We start from the raw sequence: 20,972 nt of genomic DNA on the forward strand, positions 1-20,972 counted from the left end.
TGAGCCGAAGGCAGGTCTTAACCCTCTGAGCCCCCCAGGCACCCCTCAATATTAATTTTTGTTGCAGAAACCTCCTGTGTCTCATTAGGACCCTAGTTGCACAGGCTGTCTGGGTCCCAGATCCTCCAGGAGCCAGATAAAAGCTCCAGACCTGCTCTGAGCAGGCCCATGGTTTACCCTCAACTTTGCACATTCCACAAACTGCCCAAACCCAGGGCGGGGGAGACCCCTGTGAAAGGCCGGTGGTCAGAACTGGGCAGAGAGACACAGGAACACCTCCAAGCCTGCACATCTGTGCAACCCCCCATGTGCACACACACGCACCACCCCCCCAAGTCGGGGGCTGCCACACCACCGTGGGAGGCCTGATGCTGAACGGAGGCAGACACCCCCCCCCAATAGGCACCATATTTAGAGACAGCAATAACCCTGCATCATCTCACAACCAGACACACACACACACACACAGCCTCAGACACAGGCCCATGAGCATCCTTGGCTCCCAGAGGAGGGAAGTTAGGGGACCCGGAGCAAGAACAGAAACTAAAATATGGGGTTTGGTTACTTCCAGACTCAGGTTCTCTTCTCTGTCTGCTCATTCGTCTCCTAGAGACAGACTGACGGACAGAGTCGAAGAGAGAGAGACAAAGAGACAGAGAGGCCAAAGAGAGGCGCACCGGAGAGAAAGGGAGCCGGGGAGCAGGGGCCAGGCAGGGCGGACAGAGACCTGTGGCGGCCGCGGGGCGGGAGGCCGAGGAGGCCCCGGCCGGGTGCGGGGAGAGGGCGGCGCGGACTGTGGCGGCCTGGGTGCGGACCCGGGAAGACCCCGACACAAAGGCCGCCCCGAGGGCGGCGGCGCGGGAGGAAGAGGGGGAGGGGGGGCGGGTGGGGGAGGGGCCGCCCGCCCCGCCCGCGGCCCAGCCACCGGCGGACAGCGGGTTAAGCATCTCGATGTGGAACTTCCGGATGTGACCACAGAGAGAGGGAGAGACCGGGAGAGACCGGGAGAGACCGGGAGGCGGGGAGACACCGAGCCACCCAGCCGCTGGCAGCCCTCCGGCCGGCTGCCGCCAGGACCCCCCGCCGCCCCCGCCCCCCCCCCCTTGCCCGCCCGCGCCCTCTCCCAGTCTCTCCACCACCACCACCCCGGTCTCCCCAGTCTCCGGGTCCGTCGGCCGCGGGCCGCCCCGATCCTCCCGGGACCCCGGGGGCGGGGGGGTGAAAGGACTGGGGGCCTGCCCCCCGCTCACCCCTGCCCCCGCCGTCATGAGCCCCTCGCCCTGACCCCCGCGGGGGGGAGGGCGCCGGGGGTCCATGCGCGTAGCCTCCGCGCTGCCCGGCGCCGGCCACTGACGGCGGCGGGGGTGGGGGGGCCGGGCTCCCGGTCTCCTGCCCCACCCCCTGGCGTCCGCACCGCGGCCCGTCGGGGGCCGCTGCCCCGGGCTGCGCCCGCCCTGCCGGCCAGGCCCTGGAGGGACCCGGGAGCTGCCACCGGCATCAGCCCATGGCCCGGAGGGTAGGTCTGAGGGTGGGCACCCCGCGTCCCAGCCCGGCCGCGCACCCTGTCCCTCCGTCGTCCCCCGCTCCGGCTCTCTGGCCCCCGTCAGCCAGTCCCGCCCTCTCCACGTCTTTCTCTGCCTCCCCTCTCTACCCCTGGTCTCTCCTGTCTCTGCTCCGGGTCTCCTCCTCTCTCTATCCCCGGATCTTCTCTATCTCTGCTCCGGGTGTCCCCCTCTCTCCACCCCTGGATCTCCTCCTCTGACTATTCCCCACTATTCCCCGTCTCCTCTGTCTCTGCCCCGGGTCTCCCCCCTCTTTCCACCCCTGAGTCTCCTGCTCCATCTCAGGTTCTTTCTCCTACCCCCTCCTTCCTCTTCTGCCCTCCCCAGTCCTCCTCCCCGGTCTACTTTTGTTCCAAGTCCTCCCGAGGATTAGGGGTGGGGACAGTACTGGGTAAGGGGTTCTCACCAGGCTGGGCCAAGGAATTCTCTCTTCTGTGGTCCTGGGGATGGGGCAGTCGGAGGGGATCGGGCAAGGAGGTGAGTACGCACCTTTGGGGGTGGAGGGGGTGGGAACATGGCAGGCTGTGAGGGACCCATTGCACATCTTAGGAACAGTTGGATTCAACTTCAGGGCTCAGAAGTTAGGAGAGGAGGAAGAGAAAGAGATGGCGAGGGGGACATACACACACAGAGCCCTCGGCACACACCCGCTAGGGGCAGGGGCCAGGGCTACCCAGGGGAGGAATGTCTGCATCCTTCTGTTTGAGTCTCTTTGATTCTTTGAGCCTGTTTCCTCAAGTCCAAGGAGAGGGTTTGGCCCTGTGGATTAAGGCCCCTCTGGCCTCCCCAGGGTGCGTGCTTTTGTGATGATAGTGGTTCACTTTGGGGCGGATCACACAAGTGGGTTGTGCCGTTGTACGGGCTTACACTTCGGTTCAACAAGTGTTTATGAAATGTGTGCCAGGTGCTGTGCTGTATGCCTCATTCATTCATTCACGCATGCGCTAAATACCAAGTTCGGCCATTCACGCATGCGCTAAATGCCTCATTCATTCATTCACCCACTCATTCCTTCGTTGCTGTGTCTAAAGTTTAGTTCTTGGGGGGCGAAGGGGGCGGACTCACATGGTGAGTGGGGTGTGACAGGTTGTTAAGGCAGAGTCAGATGTGCCTATTTGACAACTGTGGGATGAAATTGACGGGGGGGGGGCAGTGTAGACATACATTTATGCATAAATGACGTGCTGTGCTGCTTTTATGGGAAGTCTCCCGTGAGTATCTCTCTCCTGTATTTTCTCTCCTCCATCCCGCTCTTTCCCCTCCTCTGTCTGTCGATTGTATCTCTGTATCTCGTTCCTAGTCTCTCTCTGAATCTCTCCATGGCTAATCTCTCCATGGCTCTCTCCCCTCCTTGCTCTGGGAGGAGCTGGGAGTTACCATCAGCTGATCCCTGACCCCCACCCTGACCCTCAGACCTGAGACCTGGGTCAGTGTCTCTCCTCTGGACCCTCGTGCCCACACATCAAGAATCCCTGATGGAACATTTTTCATAGGCCAGGGGTATAAGAGAAGACCATGGCGCGGGGCTCTCAGACCCACCCAGACAGTTCCATGGGACATCCACGGTCTAAAGGTGGCAGAACTCAGACCCAGGGAGTGAAAGGGCTGGTTCGGGGAGGCAAGGAGCGACATCTGGGTGCCAGGGTAGGGAGGTTTCCTGATGCCTCCCTGTTGTTCTCCCCTTCTCGCCTCCCCCCAGTACGATGAGCTGCCCCACTACCCAGGCATTGTGGACAGCACTGCAGCCCTGGCTGGCTTCCCAGAGGCAGTGCCCTCGGCACCGAGAGCCCCCGGGCCCTATGGCCCCCATCGGCCTCCCCAACCCCAGCCCCTGGGCTTGGACAGTGATGGCCTGAGGAGGGAGAAGGATGAGATCTACGGGTGAGTGGGGACAGGACTGAAGGCTCTGTGGGTTCTTGGGATGCGGGTCCCTTTCTTTGAGCCTCAGACTCTCGTGCTCTGTCTTGGTCTTTCCATCTCTTCCCCGGGTCTTCTGTCCCCTCCCAGGTGCTTCCATCTTCTGCTCGTCCCCTGCTCTCCCCTCATGAACTTTCTGTCCTGCCTCCCCCAGACACCCACTCTTCCCGCTGCTGGCCCTGGTCTTTGAGAAATGTGAATTGGCCACGTGCTCCCCCCGGGATGGGGCCGGTACTGGGCTGGGCACACCTCCAGGTGGTGACGTATGCTCCTCTGATTCCTTCAACGAGGACATTGCTGCCTTTGCCAAGCAGGTGGGCATCCCCATCTACTGTGTGCCAGAAGAACCAGGGAGAAGGGGTGGGCAGGAGACAGGATGCACCCTCCCTGGTCTCTCTCTTCCTCCCAGGTGCGCTCTGAGAGGCCCCTCTTCTCCTCCAACCCGGAGCTGGACAATCTGGTGAGATCTCTGCCCTCCTCTCAATGCTCCTTCCTCCGCAGGGGTCTGCTATCCCACCCTCCATAGCCCTGGGGTTGGTTATGGGAGCAGACAGGAGGTCATCAGACCCACTTTCTCAAACAATGGTAATTATTGCCATTTTACAATGAGTACAGCCTAGAGTTTGAGAACTGGGACTGATGGCCTGAGTTCAAATCGGAGCTCTGCCACTCACTAGTTCTGTGAACCAGGACAAGGAGCTGAATCCCCTGTGCCTTGGTTTCCTCATCTGTAGCTAGTAGCTTTTCCTATCTCATAGGGCTGTTGTGAGAATATAATGAGCTAACAAGAGTTGAACACTTAGAACGGTGCCTGGCACAGAACAGAGACCAAATAGGCATTAGCTCGTCTATCAGCCAGGACAACAGAGCCCATGCCGAGATGAGTGTAGGGACTCGGCTGCCAAGGGCAAAGGAGAGAAGAGAGGGAGAGAGGAGGAGAAATATCCTGGCTTCTCCCTTTTTTTTTTTTTTTTTTTTTTTTTTTTGCTTTCCAGCTCCAGCCAGGGCTTCCTGTTGCATGACCCCTTTGGCAAAGGGGTCTGGGAAATGTAGTTTATAGTCAGAGGGTGGGAAATGGAGCAAGGGGCAAGCAGACAAAAGATGGGGTATTTTTATTACAGCAGACATTCATTCACTTCTCTTCCGATGGATCCTTTCCCGTCTCTTCCACCTCTTGCTTCTCTTTCTCTGTCTCTGACTCTCTGGCATTTCATCTTTCCTTAATTCGGGGTCTCTGTCTCTGTTCCCTGTCGCTCTCTGACCCTGTGGTTCTGTCCCTCTCTGCCTGTCCTCTGGCTTTGTCATTCTATCTCACTCTTTCTGTTCTTCTCTCTCTCCTTTTCTCCCCTTTCTCCTTCCTCCTCCTCCTTCTTTTCCTCCTCCTCCTCCTCTGGTCCTTCTCCCTCTTTCTCTCTCTCTCTTCCCCTCCTCCTCCCCTCCTTCCGTCCCTCCTTCTCTCCCCTGCTCTGTCTCTTCCTGTCTCAATTTTCAGATGATACAGGCCATCCAGGTGCTCCGTTTCCACCTGCTGGAGCTGGAGAAGGTGAGTGCTTCTCACTTCCCCTCACACCCTCACTCCCCCCCCCCCACCCCTCCCCTTCTCACCCCTTCCACCCCTCCTCAGGCCCTCTGCCCACTGGAGTTGGAGCAGAATGCTGCCCCATCCCTGTACACCCCAGCCCTGGCTCCCGGGTGGCCCCCCCAGTACCCCGGTGCCCCCTCAGGTCCACGACCTGTGCGACAACTTCTGTCACCGCTACATCACCTGCCTCAAGGGAAAGATGCCCATCGACCTGGTCATCGAGGACCGGGATGGCGGCTGCAGGGAGGACCTCGAGGACTACCCGGCCTCCTGCCCCAGCCTCCCGGATCAGGTGGGCTGGGCATGGGCCACCAGGCATCACCCCGCAACCATAGCTGTGAGCGGACACAGCCAGGCTACAGCGTGAGGGTGCCCCCACCCCCCAGCCTCAGCCAGCTATGCCTGACCACCGGGCATGCGCCAATGACGCAAGAGCGGCTGCGCAGACCAGGACACACCCAGATGGCAGCACATGCGCACATATGCATACACGTAGACTTAGCTGTACCCACACAGCCTCAGACACAGCCACGCAAACTCGGTCCCCGCCATTCTCGCTCGTGGCTAGATGAGCACATATGCCACCTACTCAAACACACGCGTCCCAGGCGCAGAGCAGCGTCATACGCTGCACACCCCGAGTGAGACCCGCACTTCTAGAGCAACAGCCACCACGACAGATGGAGCCAAACGGTCCCAGATCCTGCCACCCAGATTCGGACACCGCAGCACTTAGACCCAGCGCGGCGCGAGTGCAGGGCCTGCGCACACGCAGACACGTGCCACCTTCACCACACGACAGCCAGACCGCAGCAGGTACCCACGCTCCATGCCGTGCTGGGTACCGATGGACAGTCACGTAAAAGCAGCGCAAAGCCCGACCCGGACCACCCCCACAAGGGGGTCACACCTGCCCCCAGATACAGGCACATGGCCGTGCCCCGGCACAGACTCGGGGAGGCTGCCCACAGCAGTCACAGACGGGCCTCGAGGACCCTCTGCCATACAGCCCACAGTCTGCACATGCGCAGCGAGAACCCCGCTCTGAGGCCTGGCGGTGTTCCGCGTTTTCGCGGCGTCGCCAATACACACCCGTGGCAGTCATCCGGCCCGGTGTAGTCACGAAGCCACGCGTGCAGTAACCACACACACCGTCTCACAGAGAAGACAACCCATCTCTTGAACAACAGACGCAAACTTAGGACACCGTGGGCTCGTGATCTCAGGAAGGTACACGAGGTCATCTCAGAGAGGGACGCAGGCGTGAGTGCACTGACCCGGGCCACACCGCAGTCTCAAGGCAGCTTCAGGCACACCGCTGTGGACATGCACCCACGGCGTCCCATCAGACCCAGCGCTAGAAGAGCCCCAAGAACCTCTGCAGCCAAGATCAAAAGCCTTCGGACTGATGATCCCACCGTTTGCACACCCGTCCACCATGCACTCAAATACACAGTTCCATACAGACATGCCACACCCGGGGTAACCTTCTCTGAGCTGTGGCATCTCCAGCCTGGCCCCCCCAGGATACAGATGAGATACCCATGGTGGGCCATGGCAGGCTGCGGTGGGACAGGGTGGGGGGGGGGGGTAGGAGTTGGGGGGCTGCTTACAAAGCAACAGGCAGGGTCCAGGGCAATCAGGACAGGTGGGGTGCCCTGGGATTCAACAAGAGCTGTAACCCACCCAGTCCACCTCCCAGCAATGGAGCTGAACCTTAAACTGAATGACAAAGAGGGTTTGACACAGTGTGTGCAGGTAGGTCAGGCGCCTAGGACACAGAGCTGGGGCCGAGGGCTGATCTAATGCATTGTCCAGTTCTTCAAAGTGTATCAGAGTCTAGATAAAGCACAGCCTGAACCCTCCACCCACCCTGCAATTCGGAGACACCTCCCCACCCCATCTCTGAAAAACAGAAGTTGTTTTTTATCCCCCCTAAGTTTAGTGCAAACTCATTTGGCAGCTTAGTCTGACCTGAACTAATGAGAGGCTATTTATAGACTTTATTTATTCCACTTAGTTAAATATTCATCCATTTTGCTGCAGAAATGTTAATGAGTCTGATGAGGAGGTTAAGCCCCAGACCCTGCTGGGGGTGTCATGAAATACACAGTGTGTGGGCAGATTTAGTGTCTACAAAGGGGAACCGTTCTATGGGCACCCGGCTGGCTCAGGCAGTAGAGCTGCGACTCTGGATCTTGGGGTCTTGAGTTGGAGGTTACTTTTAAAAATAAATTAAAAAAAAATTAAAATGTGGAAAGTTCTAAATTCTGAAACACTGCTGGCCCTCTAGGATTTCAGCTAAGCTGCTGTGGATCTCTGTAAGCTCACGTTTATGGGGCGACTGCTGTGTGTCTACGTGAATGATCTCACCGAGTCCTTTCCAGGCTCTGTGAGGTGGGGACAGTTGTTTTCTTCTGTTTTCCAGTTAAGGAAACAGAGGCACAGAGAAGTGAAGCAACTTGCCCAAGGCCACACAGCCAGGAAAGAAGCAGAGACAGGATTTACATTCAGGTGTCCCAGCTCCAGAGCCCATGGTCTCAGTCACTGTGCTATAGGGCACCCAAGCGTTGCACTGACTTTTAGCTCTTGTTTTCCAGAATAATATGTGGATTAGAGACCATGAGGACAGCGGGTCTGTACATTTGGGGACCCCGGGTCCATCCAGTGGGGGCCTAGCCTCCCAGAGTGGGGACAACTCCAGTGACCAAGGTAAGAAGCCTGGGAGGTGGAGGGGAAATGTGGGAGTCAGTCTGAGGATTGAAGTTAGACAGCAAGTAGGACTTCCAGAAGTGCAAGGATAATAGGGGTGTGGAGTGGTCTCTTGGGTAAGGGTTCTGGGTCCCTCTGATCTCCCTGCTTGCTGCCCACAAACACAGCTTGCCTGTCCTCCCTCAGGAGATGGACTAGACACAAGTGTGGCCTCTCCCAGTTCCGGGGGAGAGGACGAGGAGCTGGACCAGGAGCGGCGGCGGAATAAGAAGAGGGGGATCTTCCCCAAGGTGGCTACTAACATCATGAGAGCATGGCTGTTCCAGCACCTCTCGGTGAGAGCCCTGGGGCCCGGGTGCAGGGTGGGCATAGAGAGAGAAAGAGAAGGATGGCCACACAGAGACTGAGGCCCCAAGAGAGACCCAGAGATGGGAGACTGAGACTCGGGGGGAGATACAGAGGGTGAATTTCAAGGGATGGGGCCTGACTCGAGCAAGCATCCGTGAGTGCTAGCTGCCTTCCAGGTGCCATTAGGGCTCAGTCCTTCCCCTAACCCACCAGCCATTCACATCCCCCCCACCAATCACCAAACAGAGCCTATGAGGTTGGGGCTGGGAGGTTCCATTCTGTAAGCGAGGAGCCAAGAGGTCTCCTAGCCAGACGTGGGTTCAGATACGGGCAGTGGGCAGTTTGGGCTTCTCGAGTGCAACATGCTGCCTTGTGGAGGGAGCTGGGAAAATACAGGAAGAGTGAAAAAAAAAAAGTCAGGGAGAGACGGAGTCCCAGAGGGACTGAGACCGGGACAGCGAGAGACATGCACTGAGACATGCACTGGGACCCTGATAGAGACTCAGACAGGGCCCGTGCTGGGCTTTGCCTCCCTTCTGGTGCTGGAGCCCCCGCCCTGAGCTTTGGTCTCCCTAATGAGAGCTGGCCAATTAGCCCCTAATTGCTAGAAGAGGTGGGGGCGCCCACAAGCATAATTGCCCGAAGCTTGGCTCCGCTTCCCTCCACTGGCCCCTGGGGAAGCCTGGAGCCGCTTAAACAAGCTGAGTCTCTGGGCCCTGCCCCAGCCTGGGCTCACCATCCCCACGGGGCCGGGCCCTGGAGGTCAGATGGCAGCTGGGCAGGCAGGGTGACTCTCTGCTGGTGGTCACAGCACCCATACCCCTCGGAGGAGCAGAAGAAGCAGCTGGCGCAGGACACCGGGCTCACGATCCTGCAAGTCAACAACTGGTGAGTGACCCAGGAGGCTCCTGTGAGTCCCTGGGCCAGCCTGGGTGGGAGGCCGGGCGCTGTCCACGGTGCTGAAGGAGGCCCCGAAGCCCCCGGGAGCTTCTCCTCTCCCCTCCTCTGTCCCGTCCTCTTTCCAGCTCCATCTCCGTGTGTGTGTTCATTTCGGCCTCTCTCCTACTCCCTCTTTACACCCTCCTCGGTTTCCACAACCCCCTCCCAGGTTCATCAACGCCCGGAGACGCATCGTGCAACCAATGATCGATCAATCCAACCGCACAGGTACCGGGAGAAAACGGGGAGAGAGGGCCTAATGTTCCCCAGGGAGTATCAAAGCTGGGGCCCGCATATCCTGGGGCTCAGCCTGCACCCCTCAACCTCCTTCCCAGGGCAGAGTGCAGCCTTCAGCCCAGAGGGCCAGCCCATGGGGGGCTACACGGAAGCTCAGCCACACATGACTGTCAGGCCTCCAGGTAAGTCCCCGCCCCTTAACTAACCCTGCCCCCAGCACACCAGACCCCTCCTCTCAACGAAGATGCCCCACCTTCTGGGATCCAGTTCAAGAATAATGCAGTAATTCATTTGCATAACAGTGGAGCTGGGGGGACCATCACAGATTTCCTGGAGCCCACTTCTTAGCTGAGCTTGTTTCTTCCAGGCTCCGCCCATCCACTGGAAGGTTCTACTTAAAGGACTAGTACCTTTTTAAAAAAGATTTTATTTATTTTATTTGAGAGAGGCGAGAGCGCACACACGCATGCATGTGTACACACACACACACACACACACATACAAACGCTCGCACGCAGGGTGGGGTAGGGGTGGAGCACCAGAGGAAGAGGGACAGATGGACCCTGTGAGGAGCACAGAGCCCACCGTGGGGCTTGATCTCACAACCCTGAGATCAGGACCTGAGCTGAAACCAAGAATCAGAGGCTCAGTGGACTGAGCCACCCAGGCGTCCCAGGTCTAGTACTTTCTTAAATGATGACTCAGTCTGTCTTGGTAGTGGGATCCCCTGGGGAGGGAGACGGTGGGAGGGATTTGGGCATATGGGAAAGTCGGGGAAGATGAACAACCCTCCTCTTTTCTCTTCCAGGGTCGATGGGAATGAGTTTGAACTTAGAAGGAGAGTGGCATTATCTATAGATTCAGGACAAATGTGAGTGTCCTATGTCTCGGGGTTCTGGGTTGGGGGTTATGTAGATCTCAAAGCTCTGTAAGGCCTCCAGATTCCAATACTGCGCCCACCTGGAGGGGGTCCTCGTGGGTCTGCAGGGCTCAGTGGGAAGATGGTTTATCCACCCACCCGCTCATTCATTTGTCTGTACGTGTGTCCATCCATCAGTCATCCACTTACCCACTCTCCATGCAAACACACATCCACTCAATCCGTAGTCATCTGCCCGCCCACCCACCTGGTCAGCCGTCCACCTCCGCACCAATCCAGCCGCCCACCCGTGAGCCACCCATGCCTCCGTCCGCCACCGGTCCTCCAACCAGCAAATACATCAACCCAGTCTTCCACCCCCATCCACACTGATCCGCCCCCTCCAAAGCTTCACCCGCCCACCTGCCCACCCAGTCAACCGCACACCCATCTGTTCACACACCTCCGGCGGACATGAAGCCCTTTTCCGGATCCTGACCAGTCTCAAACAGGGTCCTGCTCTTGAGAAAATTTGAGCTTTGGAGGAAGTGAACATCAGAAAGGAATGATGGTCCAGAGCAAGAGGTGGAACAATACAGAGCTTGCTTGGAGGAGGGAGACGTCCCCTGGCCCTGAGATAGCAGGAAAGACTTCAGAGAGGAAGTAACTTCTAGGTAGGGCATTGAAGGATGAATAGGAGTCCACTGGGGAGAAGAGGGAGGGGCAAGAGAGTAGGGTACATTCTTTCACTCTCCCAGGTCTTAAGACTTCAGAGCATCTTCCCACTTAGTCTTCATAGAAAACCCCCAAGAGGGAGAAATTATTATTTTTGTGTTACAGATGAGAAAAATTGATGCTCAGAAAGAAAACTTCACTTGTATAGGTTCACTGAGCTCAGAAAAGTAGAGGGAATAGTGTGTGCAAAGGCCCAGGGTTCAGGAACTGCCTGCAATTTCTACAACACGAATCAGACCTTGACTGATTCCGAGTTAAAACTCTTCTATGGCTCCCTAGTGCCCTGTGGTGAAGTCCAGAATCTTCAGTTCAGCACCTCTACACTCCCTTATTTAATGCACATTCCCTGAGTACTTGTGTGCCTGGCCCTGGGCTGGGTAGTGCTGGGGACACAGCAGTGACCACAACAGCCCAGCCCTGCCCTCACAGGGCTTCTTGTCCAGTGGGGGAGAGTGTCTTCAGACAATGATGCCCAAAGTGGACAGGGCTGGGATGAGGGAACCCAGGAACTGGAGGAGCCCAAAGGGAGTATCAGACCCAGGCTGGGAGGCTTCAGGGAAGACTTCCTGGAAGAGGGGACTTGGGAGCTGAGACCAGGAGAACGGAAGGTGTGACGCAGGAAAGGAGGGAATAGCATATGCAAAGGCCCAGTGCACTTAGTAAACTCAAGGCTATGAGACAGCCCTATGGCCCCATCACCACTGCCTCCAGACGGATGAGGGGGAAGGAGGACTGGCCTGGGCTGGCACCAGCAGGCAGGCTGGCAAGTAGTGAACTTGGGGCCAACAGAAAGGCTGGGAGATGGGAGTGGAGACCTAAGAGAGCTTAGGCATGGAGCCTGGGAAGGAGAGGTGGATATTTGTCCAGGGCCTGGCAGGTCGGTAGGGATCTCAGCTCTGCCCCAACCAACCAAGGATGGGTGTGGCCTGGTCTGAGTGTCGCGGGACCTCAAAAGAGGTGGAGGGGTTTCCCAGTCTCTCTCCTTGTCTTCTTTTCTCTTTCTTGGTTTTAAGAGTCTTATCTGTTTTTCCATCTCTCTCTCTGTTGCCTCTATTTCTATTCCTCGTCCTTCCCGCCGTGCCTCCCTCTGCACTCCTCTCACTGTGGGGCTGATGTGGGACCAAACCCCTCCCCACTTCCTGACTTGGCCTCTCATCCCCTCTCCACAGACCCCAGCCTCCGGACTGTGACCACTAAGCTCACACCTGGTTCCGGTCCCCGCCTGGCCCCCTGACTTCAGGACCCCACCTCCTAAGGTCCCCAATGCAATGCCTACCTCCCTGGGGCCCCACCGGGACATGGGGGCCTGAGCACCCACTCGAGGGTCTCTCAAGGACAAAGACAAGGCCCCTAGGCCCTGCGCCCCACTTCTGCCATCACCTCTGCCTGGAGCCCAAACTGAGATCCCAGTCCCGGGTCTTAAGAAGATGGTGGCTGGGGGGGGGTCCCCTGCCTCCAGGCTCGAGAAGGGACTGGCAGTGGGCTGCGGAGGTCAGGGAAGGAGGGTCAGCCGGATCCGACATTTGGAAGAGGTCCCCTCGTCCTGCCAGCCCACTCCCCGCCCCTTCTCTCCCCTACCTCCCTTCACGGACGTCTTCTACTTTTTTTTTAATGATAAAATCTTTAAAAACAAAAAGCCGCCAATCTGAGTTCTTGTGTGTCTTTCGAGATTCAAATTCTCATCGATTTGAAGCTCATGAACCACCAATTATAATAATTGATACTCTTTTCTTTAAAAGATTTTATTTGTCAGAGTGAGAAAACAAGCAGGGGGAAGGTTAGAGGGAGAGGCAGACTCCCCGCTGAGCAGGGAGCCCGATGTGAGGCTCGATCCAGGACCCAGAGATCATGACCTGAGTCGAAGGCAGACACTTAACTGACTGAGCCTCCCAGGTGTCCTAATAATTGATACTCTTTATCCCCACTGTCCCCAGGCACTCTGTATCAATTAGCTATTGCTGTGTAACAGACCATCCCAAAGCTTTGTGGTTCACAAGGCCAACTCTTTTTTAGCTCGTTATGCTATGGGTTGGCATAACTAGGCTCTGCTGGGCAGTTCATGTGACTTCAACAGGGCTCTGCTGTGTATCTGTGGCCAGAGATGGGGCAGCAAGAGGGCTTTGCTGGCCGGCAGCAGGGGCCACAGGAGGTTGTCCTGTTCATTCACACAGAGGCTCAGCTGGCCCTCAAGAAGGAACAGAAGGGCCCAAGGCCTCCGGAGGTCCCAGCTCAGGTCTGACTCCTGGTTCTCTGAGCTGCATCCTCTTGGTCACAGATCTCAAGGCCAGCCAGATTCAAGGGAGGAGGCAGAGACTCCACCCCTTACAGGGCGGGGACGGGAGCCTGCAAATTCACAGCGCAAGAGATGGGGACTCGGGGAGGATGAAGAAAAATGGCCCCTTTTGCATCAGTCTTCCACACAGTGGCTCCAAGATGACTTTTTTCATTTGTCCCATGGGACACAAATGCAGTTACCCCGGGGTGTCCTTGAAAACTCTCATGTGTGGCCAACAGACCACCAGGCTGCACAGCAGGGAGGTCATGAACCAGACTCTAGCCCCAACCTACCTGGGTTCAAATCCTCATTTGCTCTGTAATACTCACTCTCAGGACTGAACAGACCTGAGCTTGGAAGGGTGAGACCCCCAGAGCCCACCTCCAAACACCACTCACTCACATACTCATCTTTTTTTTTTTTTTCAAAATTTTATTAAATAGAGAGAGCATGCCTGTGAGGGAGAGGCTGGGGCGGGGCAGAGGCAGAGGGACAAGCAGACTCCAGCAGCGAAACTTCGTGGGGCTCCTGACCTGAGCTAAATCAGGAGTCCGGGGCTATACCTACAGGGCCACCCAGGAGCCCCTCATATATGCACCTCCTAACACGGCGGCCTCTGGAACCTCCTAATGCAAACACGGAAACTGAGGCTCTGTGAGGCCTGTGATCCACAGACGCCCTCAACCTCCGCAACAAGGTGCACGTGGTTCAAATCTCACGGGTCAGTTGCCAACTCCAAGAGCTGCCAATCCTGCTGTTTTGTTCCGGAGCTGTCATGGAGCTCAGTGCAAACTGTAAGTTGCTTGGGTTTGGACCCTTGTCTGTGGCAAATAGCTCAGTCCCCCTTCTGCGCCTCCGACCTAGGCGCTCCCTTTGCCCTGGATCACCTTCCCCTGCTCGGAGTCCCCTCTGCAAAGATTCAGGGGCAGCTAAACCGAGGCACCCGGCTTCAGACTACCTGCTGCTCCTTCCTCATCCCCTCCTTGGAATTCTCTCCGTCATTATTTCATTATTGGCTTGAACCTCAGCCCTGGCAGCCTTGGGCGTGTCACAAGTGCCCAGTGGACAAGAGGCAGCTGAGCCTCATTCACTTGGCCCGGGTATCTATGAGGTCCGCAGTCTGCGCTCTGGGCAGGTCTGTGAGCGAGGCGAAGACCCCTGTCCTCAGGAGCTGGCTTCCTAGTGTGGGGGGGCCCCCACCAAGGGCCGAGCAAATGAGCACTTGGTTTAGACTTTGAGGTGACAGGAGATCGTAAGTAGAGCAGAGTCGGGGTGGAAGTTAGCTGCGGCACCCTGGGGGCCAGGCTCTGAGGGGCTCCACACCGACACACCTGGTTCACCCTTAGGACTAAGGAAGTGCAATCGCTGTCCCCATTTCCGGGATGAGGAGACTGAGGCCCAGAGTGGTGACCTTGCGCCGGCCCAGGGTCACACAGCTAGAGAGCGTGGGTCTCCATTCAGACCTGCGCCCTGAAGCCTGTGGGCTAACCACTCCGCCCGCGCGGCCTCTTATTTAAAAAAAAAAAAAAAAAAAAAAAGGAATTCTAAGAGTCTGTGATTTTGAAAGGACCTAGCATGACTTATTCTCTGTGTTAGATATGATTTTGGTGACTCGGAATCGTGTTTATCTCCCGCCAGCTCCGCGGGACTGAAGTGGGTTGGACGGGGGCTAGAAAGCAGGAAGCACGTCCGGGCCCCACTTTGAGGGCAGGTGGGGGAGGGTAGGGAGGGGGCGGGGCCGGGCCGAGGTCGGGCCGTGGGGGAAGCCGGCGCTGCCTGTAGGGGTGGGGGCGGAGGAATGGGGGGACCCAGGACCCGGGCGAAGGGGGAGGGGCAGCTCTCCTCCCCCTTCCCCAACTGCTCGGCGACTGGAAATGCCTCTCGCTGAATCCTCTCTAATTAAACCAATTGGATGTGCCACCGGGGAGGAGGGAAATTGGGCAGGAGGTTAATTGTAACTAAAAATACCTCCCTCGTTTCCTAAGGTGAGGAAGCCGCAGCCGCCCGGGTTCGGATCGGGGAGGTAGGGAACCCGCCGGGTCTCCGGGGCGCCCGCAGGGGGCGGTGGGGGTTTGTGAGTGGCGGGGCCCGGCGGGCTCGGGCCTGTGCGGCTGGGGGTCGGCGTCGGCGGCTGAGCCTGTCCCTGCGCGGCACGCGTGTGTCCCCCACCAATGCCCGGGTCCCAGGCTGCGTCTGTCATGCCGTGCCTCGGTCCAGCTCGTGCGTTTGCGATTACGAGACTCGGGGCGTCACTACCTGAGTCTGGCGGGGGTGGGGGGATTGTGTGGGTAAGCTGGTCTCCTTCATAACTGGGGGCCTCCTTGAATGAGTCCGGCGGTGTCTCTACGTGTGGCTTTGTAGGGTCCTGGGAGCTCTGTTTGCAGGACAGCGAGACAGCGCGGCTCCGGGTCATTCCAGCTTCGGTGCGGATGACTGTGGGGCAGGCAATGAGCCTGGGCTCCCTCCAGAGGGCGCTGAGGAGCCGTGGAAGGCGGTTTTGTCTGCAACCTCTTCATTGAGATGTAATTGACTAACCTTAAAACTGTCCCATTTAAAGCGTGCGGTTGGATGGCTCTTGTCTAGTGACAGAGCTGCGCAGCCGTCACCATAATCAACTGCACGACATTTTCATTACCCCTAAGAAAGAAACCTTCTACCCTTCAACAGCTGCGCCCCCGCCACCCCAACTCCCAAACCGGGGCAGCTACTAATCCACTTTCTGGCTCTGTGGATTTGCCTGTTCTGGGCATTTCATAGAAATGAAATCTATAGGGTCTTTTCTTTTTTTAAAGATTAATTTATTTTAGAGAGGAGGGGGGGAGGGGCAGCGGGAGAGAGAGTCTCAAGCTGACTCCACACTGAGTGCCATCCCCATGTAGATCTCATCCCAAAACTCTGAGATCAGAGCCTGAACAAAAATATCACCCCCCCCACCTCCCCACCCCCACAAACACACACTGTATGGTCTTTTGTGTCTGGCTTCTTTCACTCAGCATAGAGCTTTCAAGGTTCCTTCACGTTGTTGTGTCTTGGTGCTTCTTTCCTTTTTACGGCAGGAAGTTATTCCATTGTCTTGGAAGGATTTTGAGCAGAAAAAGGACAGAGTCGGGTTTGTGATTTGCGTGAAGCTGCCGTGCAGAGGGTAGATTACGGACGGGGGTGGGGAGGCAGTGATATGAGTTGGGTTGTGTCCCCCAAAAAGATACACTCAAGTCCTAATTCCAGGACCTATGAATGTGACCTTACCTTATTTGGAGATGGGATCTTGACAGACGACCCAGGTAAAATGAGGTCATAGGGTGGAAGAAATTGAAAAACCAGATATTGACTTGGGGGGAAATATTCACTATGTGCATGACATGTATATTCTATAAAGGACTATATATATATATATTATAAATACATAAACTCTGTATTTTTTTTAAATTTTATTAGTAAACTCTACACCCAAGCTGGGACTCAAACTCCCAACCCTAAGATCAAGACCCACCCACTCTACCTACTGAGCCATTAGGCTCCCTGTAAACTATATACATAATAAAAAGAACTCCTTCAAATCAGTAAGATAATTCCTTCATAAGAGTCAAAATATTGGATATAAATGACAAAAAGTAGGGGCGCCCAGGTAGCTCAGTGGGTTAAAGCCACTGTCTTTGGCTCCGGCATGATCCCAGGATTCTGGGATCAAGCCCCACATCCCCACATTGGGCTCTCTGCTCAGCGGGGAGCCTGCTTCCTCCTCTCTCTGTGCCTGCCTCTCTGCCTACTCCTGATCTCTATCTGTCAAATAAATAAATAAAATCTTAAAAAAAAAATAAATGACCAAAAGTAGATAAACAAATGGCCAATAAGCCCATGAAAAGATACTTGACACCATGAGCCATTGTGGAAAATGCAAGTACAATGCAATAAATACACAATAAATGTCATCTGCGTAGGGGGCGCCTGGGTGGCTCAGTGGGTTAAGCCTCTGCCTTCAGCTCGGGTCATGGTCCCAGGGTCCTGGGATCGAGTCCCGCATCGGGCTCCCTGCAGGGAGCCCACTTCCTCCTCTCTCTCTGTCAAATAAATAAAATAAAATAAAATAAAAAGTCATCTGCATAGCTAATGGGAGGTCTCACGCATGGCTAGTAGGAGCACACACTGGTACAACGACTTTGGAAGACAACTGCAAAAAATCTACCATCATTGAACCCGTGTGTGTCCCATGACCCTGCGACGCCACTCCTGGGCTCGAACTCTGCAGAAGGGCACAGATGGGCTCACGCAAAGCCACACGGACTGTGTGTTCGCAGTGGCATGAACCCGGCCAGCCGCCCATCAACAAAAGAACAGATTAAACAAAGTGCGATGAATTCCCACAACAGAATGAGTAAACCACACAGCTCCATGCACCAGGATGTTAGCCAAAGAAGCCAGACACGAGCGAGAACATTCTTATGAGGTTCTAGAAGGGGCAAGGCTAGGCGACAGTGCGCGGACTCAGGGTGCTGGTGGCCGGGGGGGGCCCGGGCTGGCCGTGGTTTGTCTGGATGCTGGTGGCCTGGGCGTGTTTCGTGTTCTGTGGAAATTCAAAGCCATTCCCTTACCATCTGTGCCCTTTTCTGTGTGTTACGCTTCAAGAGAAAGTTTTGTTTTATTTTATTTATTTTTAAGATTTTATTTATTTAATTGACTGAGAGACCACAAGCAGGCAGAGAGGCAGGCAGAGAGAGAGAGGGGAGGAAGCAGGCTTCCTGCTGAGCAGAGAGCCCGATGTGGGGCTCGATCCCAGGACCCTGAGATCATGACCTGAGCCAAAGGCAGAGAGGCTTTAATCCACTGAGCCACCCAGGCGCCCCTAAGAGAAAGTTTTAAAAGGTGTTGAGTGATGCGTACACACTGCATCTTGAAAGCTGCTGTGAAATCCAAGTACGAAGTTCCCTCGGGGCGGCTGGAGGTGCCCCTCTCCCCAAGCCCTTGCCCCAGGGGAACCTTATCAATTTTTTTAATTTGGGCCAGTCTGATGGGTGGAAAGTGAGGTGTCCGGGAGCCTTATTTCCTGCTGTTGTGAGAATGGCCAGGCTACAGCCCCACCTGGAGTTTCTGTGCACATTTTGGAGCGGATATAAGTGCCCTAGGTGACCAGCCAGGATATGAGAACTTCTCAATTTGGACAAATGCCCTGGAGGCTGTATCTGGGTGTTGAGTTTTCTCCCTTCCTTGGGTAGGGTCCTTCAGACTCACCCCCTAGAGTGGTTTTAGAGGGTCGGAGCCCAAGGGCTGCTTGGATCTTTTTGGCAGATGCTGGATAGCTTCCATTTTAGCACCTCCCTGCCAGTGCGCATGCGCACACACAAATAAAAACTGCTTCTTGCCAGTGAGACATTCCTTTATGTTTTAACATGAAAAAGAGGAAAAGTATTCATTTATGTTTTAACATGAAAAAAAGGACTTGTCAGGAACAGTCCTGACAAGACGTAATGTTCTAAGGAGACGTGGCTGAGCAGTGTGTGGGAGCAGCTCTGAATTATTTTCTCCCATAAACCGGTTATTTCCCTATTCTTTTTATTTTTTCTTTTTATTTTTTTAAAGCTTTTATTTATTTATTTGACAGAGATCACAAGTAGGCAGAGAAGCAGGCAGAGAGAGAGGAAGGGAAGCAGGCTCCCCACTGAGCAGAGATTCCCCACGCGGAGCTTGATCCCAGGACCCTGAGATCATGACCTGAGCCGAAGGCCGATGCTTAACCCACTGAGCCACCCAGGCATCCCCTTATTTCTCTATTTTTAATGCCTTGGATCAGGGAAGGCATTTTCAGGGATCATAAGGGGAGAGAGATTTGACCACCATAAAAAACTTCAAAATGTTGAGTAAAGCCACCAAAAACAAAGCCAAAAGAAAGCAGCAAAGTGAGATGCGGTGGTGAAACGGAATGGGGAGGACGCTCTTACCTTTTGACCCACTAATTGCTCTCTCGGGAAGGCGCTAAGGAAGCAGCCGGAAGCTGGGGGAGAGGCACCGTGTGCAGGGGTGGGGGGTGCAGAGCGTGGTGCAGAATGGAAGGAAGCGGCTTGTGGCTCCGGGCGGCCCCACCAAGGCCCAAGGGGACTGACGCACGGGTGATAAGCGGCTTCTGTGTCTGTGCAGATGCTTTGTGCAAAGAAGCTGACAGAATCCAAAGCCCCTGGTGCCCAGGGTCTCTCAGGTGGGGAGGGATTCTGGGGGATTCTTTTCCCTTCTATTTCCCGTCTTCCTGAATTATCCATAATGGGGAGAGCCTTTTTAAAAGGAATTCAGAAGCAGACCGAGAGCCCCTGATGCAAACAAAGGTGTCCACTATTGCGCTGTTTGGGAATTAACAAACAGTCCAGACACGCAAGGGAAGGACACAGGTATTTACAAGTGGGGTGTCTACACTCGGGCCATTGCTCCGCCATTCGTGAAGAGTCCGCTTTCAGAGTAAAGTGCAACAAGCTGGGGAAACACTTAGGATCTGTCTCCCAGAACCGTTCAAGGGGCCAAGGGCACCGCAGGACGTTGACCAGTTTGTAGCTGTCTGGAAACACGTGCGTGAAGGAGACTGGAGGCTCTGCCCCCGCAGGTGGATTGCAGGGGGTTCTTCCTCCTTCTGTCGTGGTCCTGCACCTCCTCGGCTTCCTCCTGTGTTGCCCATGGCGGGGGCGCCGGGTGGGCCCACCTGACCCCCCGCCTCTGGCAGCAGAGCCAGACTCTGGCTGCGGAGCAGGTGCCAGCAGGCAGACCCCATCCACACAAGGAGGCAGAAGACACCCAGGGTCACGGCTGGGGCCTGGCGTGTTTGCACCCAGCGCTCCCGGCGGCAGTGGCCTCAGGGTCCTGTCGTCCTGGGGGTCACTCCTGAGGGCCTGACCGGAGCCCACAGCTCCAGCCTCCCAGGCTGCCGTCGGCGCCCCCATCCCTCTTTTAACCCCCTTCCTGTTTAATACCCCTGCAGTGGCTTCATTTAGGCTCTGATCCCGGCCCCAACAAAACCATGAGTCGCTCTCCTACTCAGGGAAACAAAATTCGAGAGCTTTCCTGGATTTCCAGATGCAAATGAAGCCTCTGAGGCAGACAGAGAGTGGGGCTGTGCTCATTGGTCAGAGAGAGAAAGGGCAGAGCACAGCAGAGAGGCTGAGGGTCTCCCCAGGGCCATGGGGTGTTGCAATTGTCTGATGCGCTCAGGTTTTAATATTAGAATCTCGCGGGCTGGTCTTCAAAGGTTAAGCCAACGCTGTTCCTAGAACAAGGCCCCCCAGGCCATGACGCATTTGCTGTCCTTTCTGTAGACCCCCGACTGGGGTCGGCGGGAGCCTTTCCCGCTGCTCCGGTCCCGCGGGGACCACGCTCACGCCACAGCTCTCCCTCCCTCCTCTGCAGCGCGCATTGGTTGCCTGCATCTTTCGCTTTTCTCTTTCACCTGAGCCATGGAATTTGCCAGCATCAAGGTTCACGGCGTCTCCCTCCGGTTCTTAGGCATGCGGCTGTGTGGGGAAGGAGGGGCGAGTGAGACCTGCTGCAGACCCACAGCGGGAAGGGCCCTGGGCACCGCGGCAGACGTGGGCCCATCCCAACCCCCTGCTCCATTCTCGAAGCGGATCGTGCGGACGGACGACACGCAGGTCTCCCCCATCTGAGGAAAAGCAGGGCCTGTGAGGACAGACTTGCGTGTGGGGGGGATCAGGGTCCTCTGCCTGGGAGCTGAAGGCCCCGCCGTCCCCATGGGCCCCGGGGCGCCTTGGATCAGCAGATGGGACGAGAGCCTGGGCGGGGGAGGACCAATGAGGGGCAGCAGGAGGCTCGAAG

General features: G+C 56.2%; 1 protein-coding gene across 3 annotated transcripts; it reads left to right on the forward strand.

The window, feature by feature from the left end:
* Positions 1-922: 922 nt before the first annotated feature.
* MEIS3 (Meis homeobox 3) lies at positions 923-12,513 on the forward strand. Of its 3 annotated transcripts, none has more exons than XM_059382243.1 (13): positions 923-1,516; positions 3,262-3,443; positions 3,634-3,793; positions 3,889-3,939; positions 4,972-5,022; positions 5,204-5,353; positions 7,662-7,773; positions 7,960-8,108; positions 8,933-9,009; positions 9,230-9,288; positions 9,396-9,479; positions 10,106-10,168; positions 12,061-12,513. In XM_059382243.1, exons 1-12 carry the CDS (start codon positions 1,505-1,507, stop codon positions 10,153-10,155), a joined length of 1,137 nt encoding a protein of 378 aa, XP_059238226.1. In that variant the 5' UTR covers positions 923-1,504; the 3' UTR covers positions 10,156-10,168; positions 12,061-12,513. The 3 variants fall into 3 exon arrangements, with proteins under 3 accessions (XP_059238226.1, XP_059238227.1, XP_059238228.1); XM_059382244.1 differs by having other exon boundaries at positions 5,255-5,353; XM_059382245.1 differs by lacking the exon at positions 5,204-5,353 and having other exon boundaries at positions 924-1,516.
* Positions 12,514-20,972: the final 8,459 nt, after the last annotated feature.

The sequence above is a fragment of the Mustela nigripes genome, chromosome 17 (assembly GCF_022355385.1).
Source record: "Mustela nigripes isolate SB6536 chromosome 17, MUSNIG.SB6536, whole genome shotgun sequence".
Lineage (NCBI taxonomy): Eukaryota > Metazoa > Chordata > Mammalia > Carnivora > Mustelidae > Mustela > Mustela nigripes.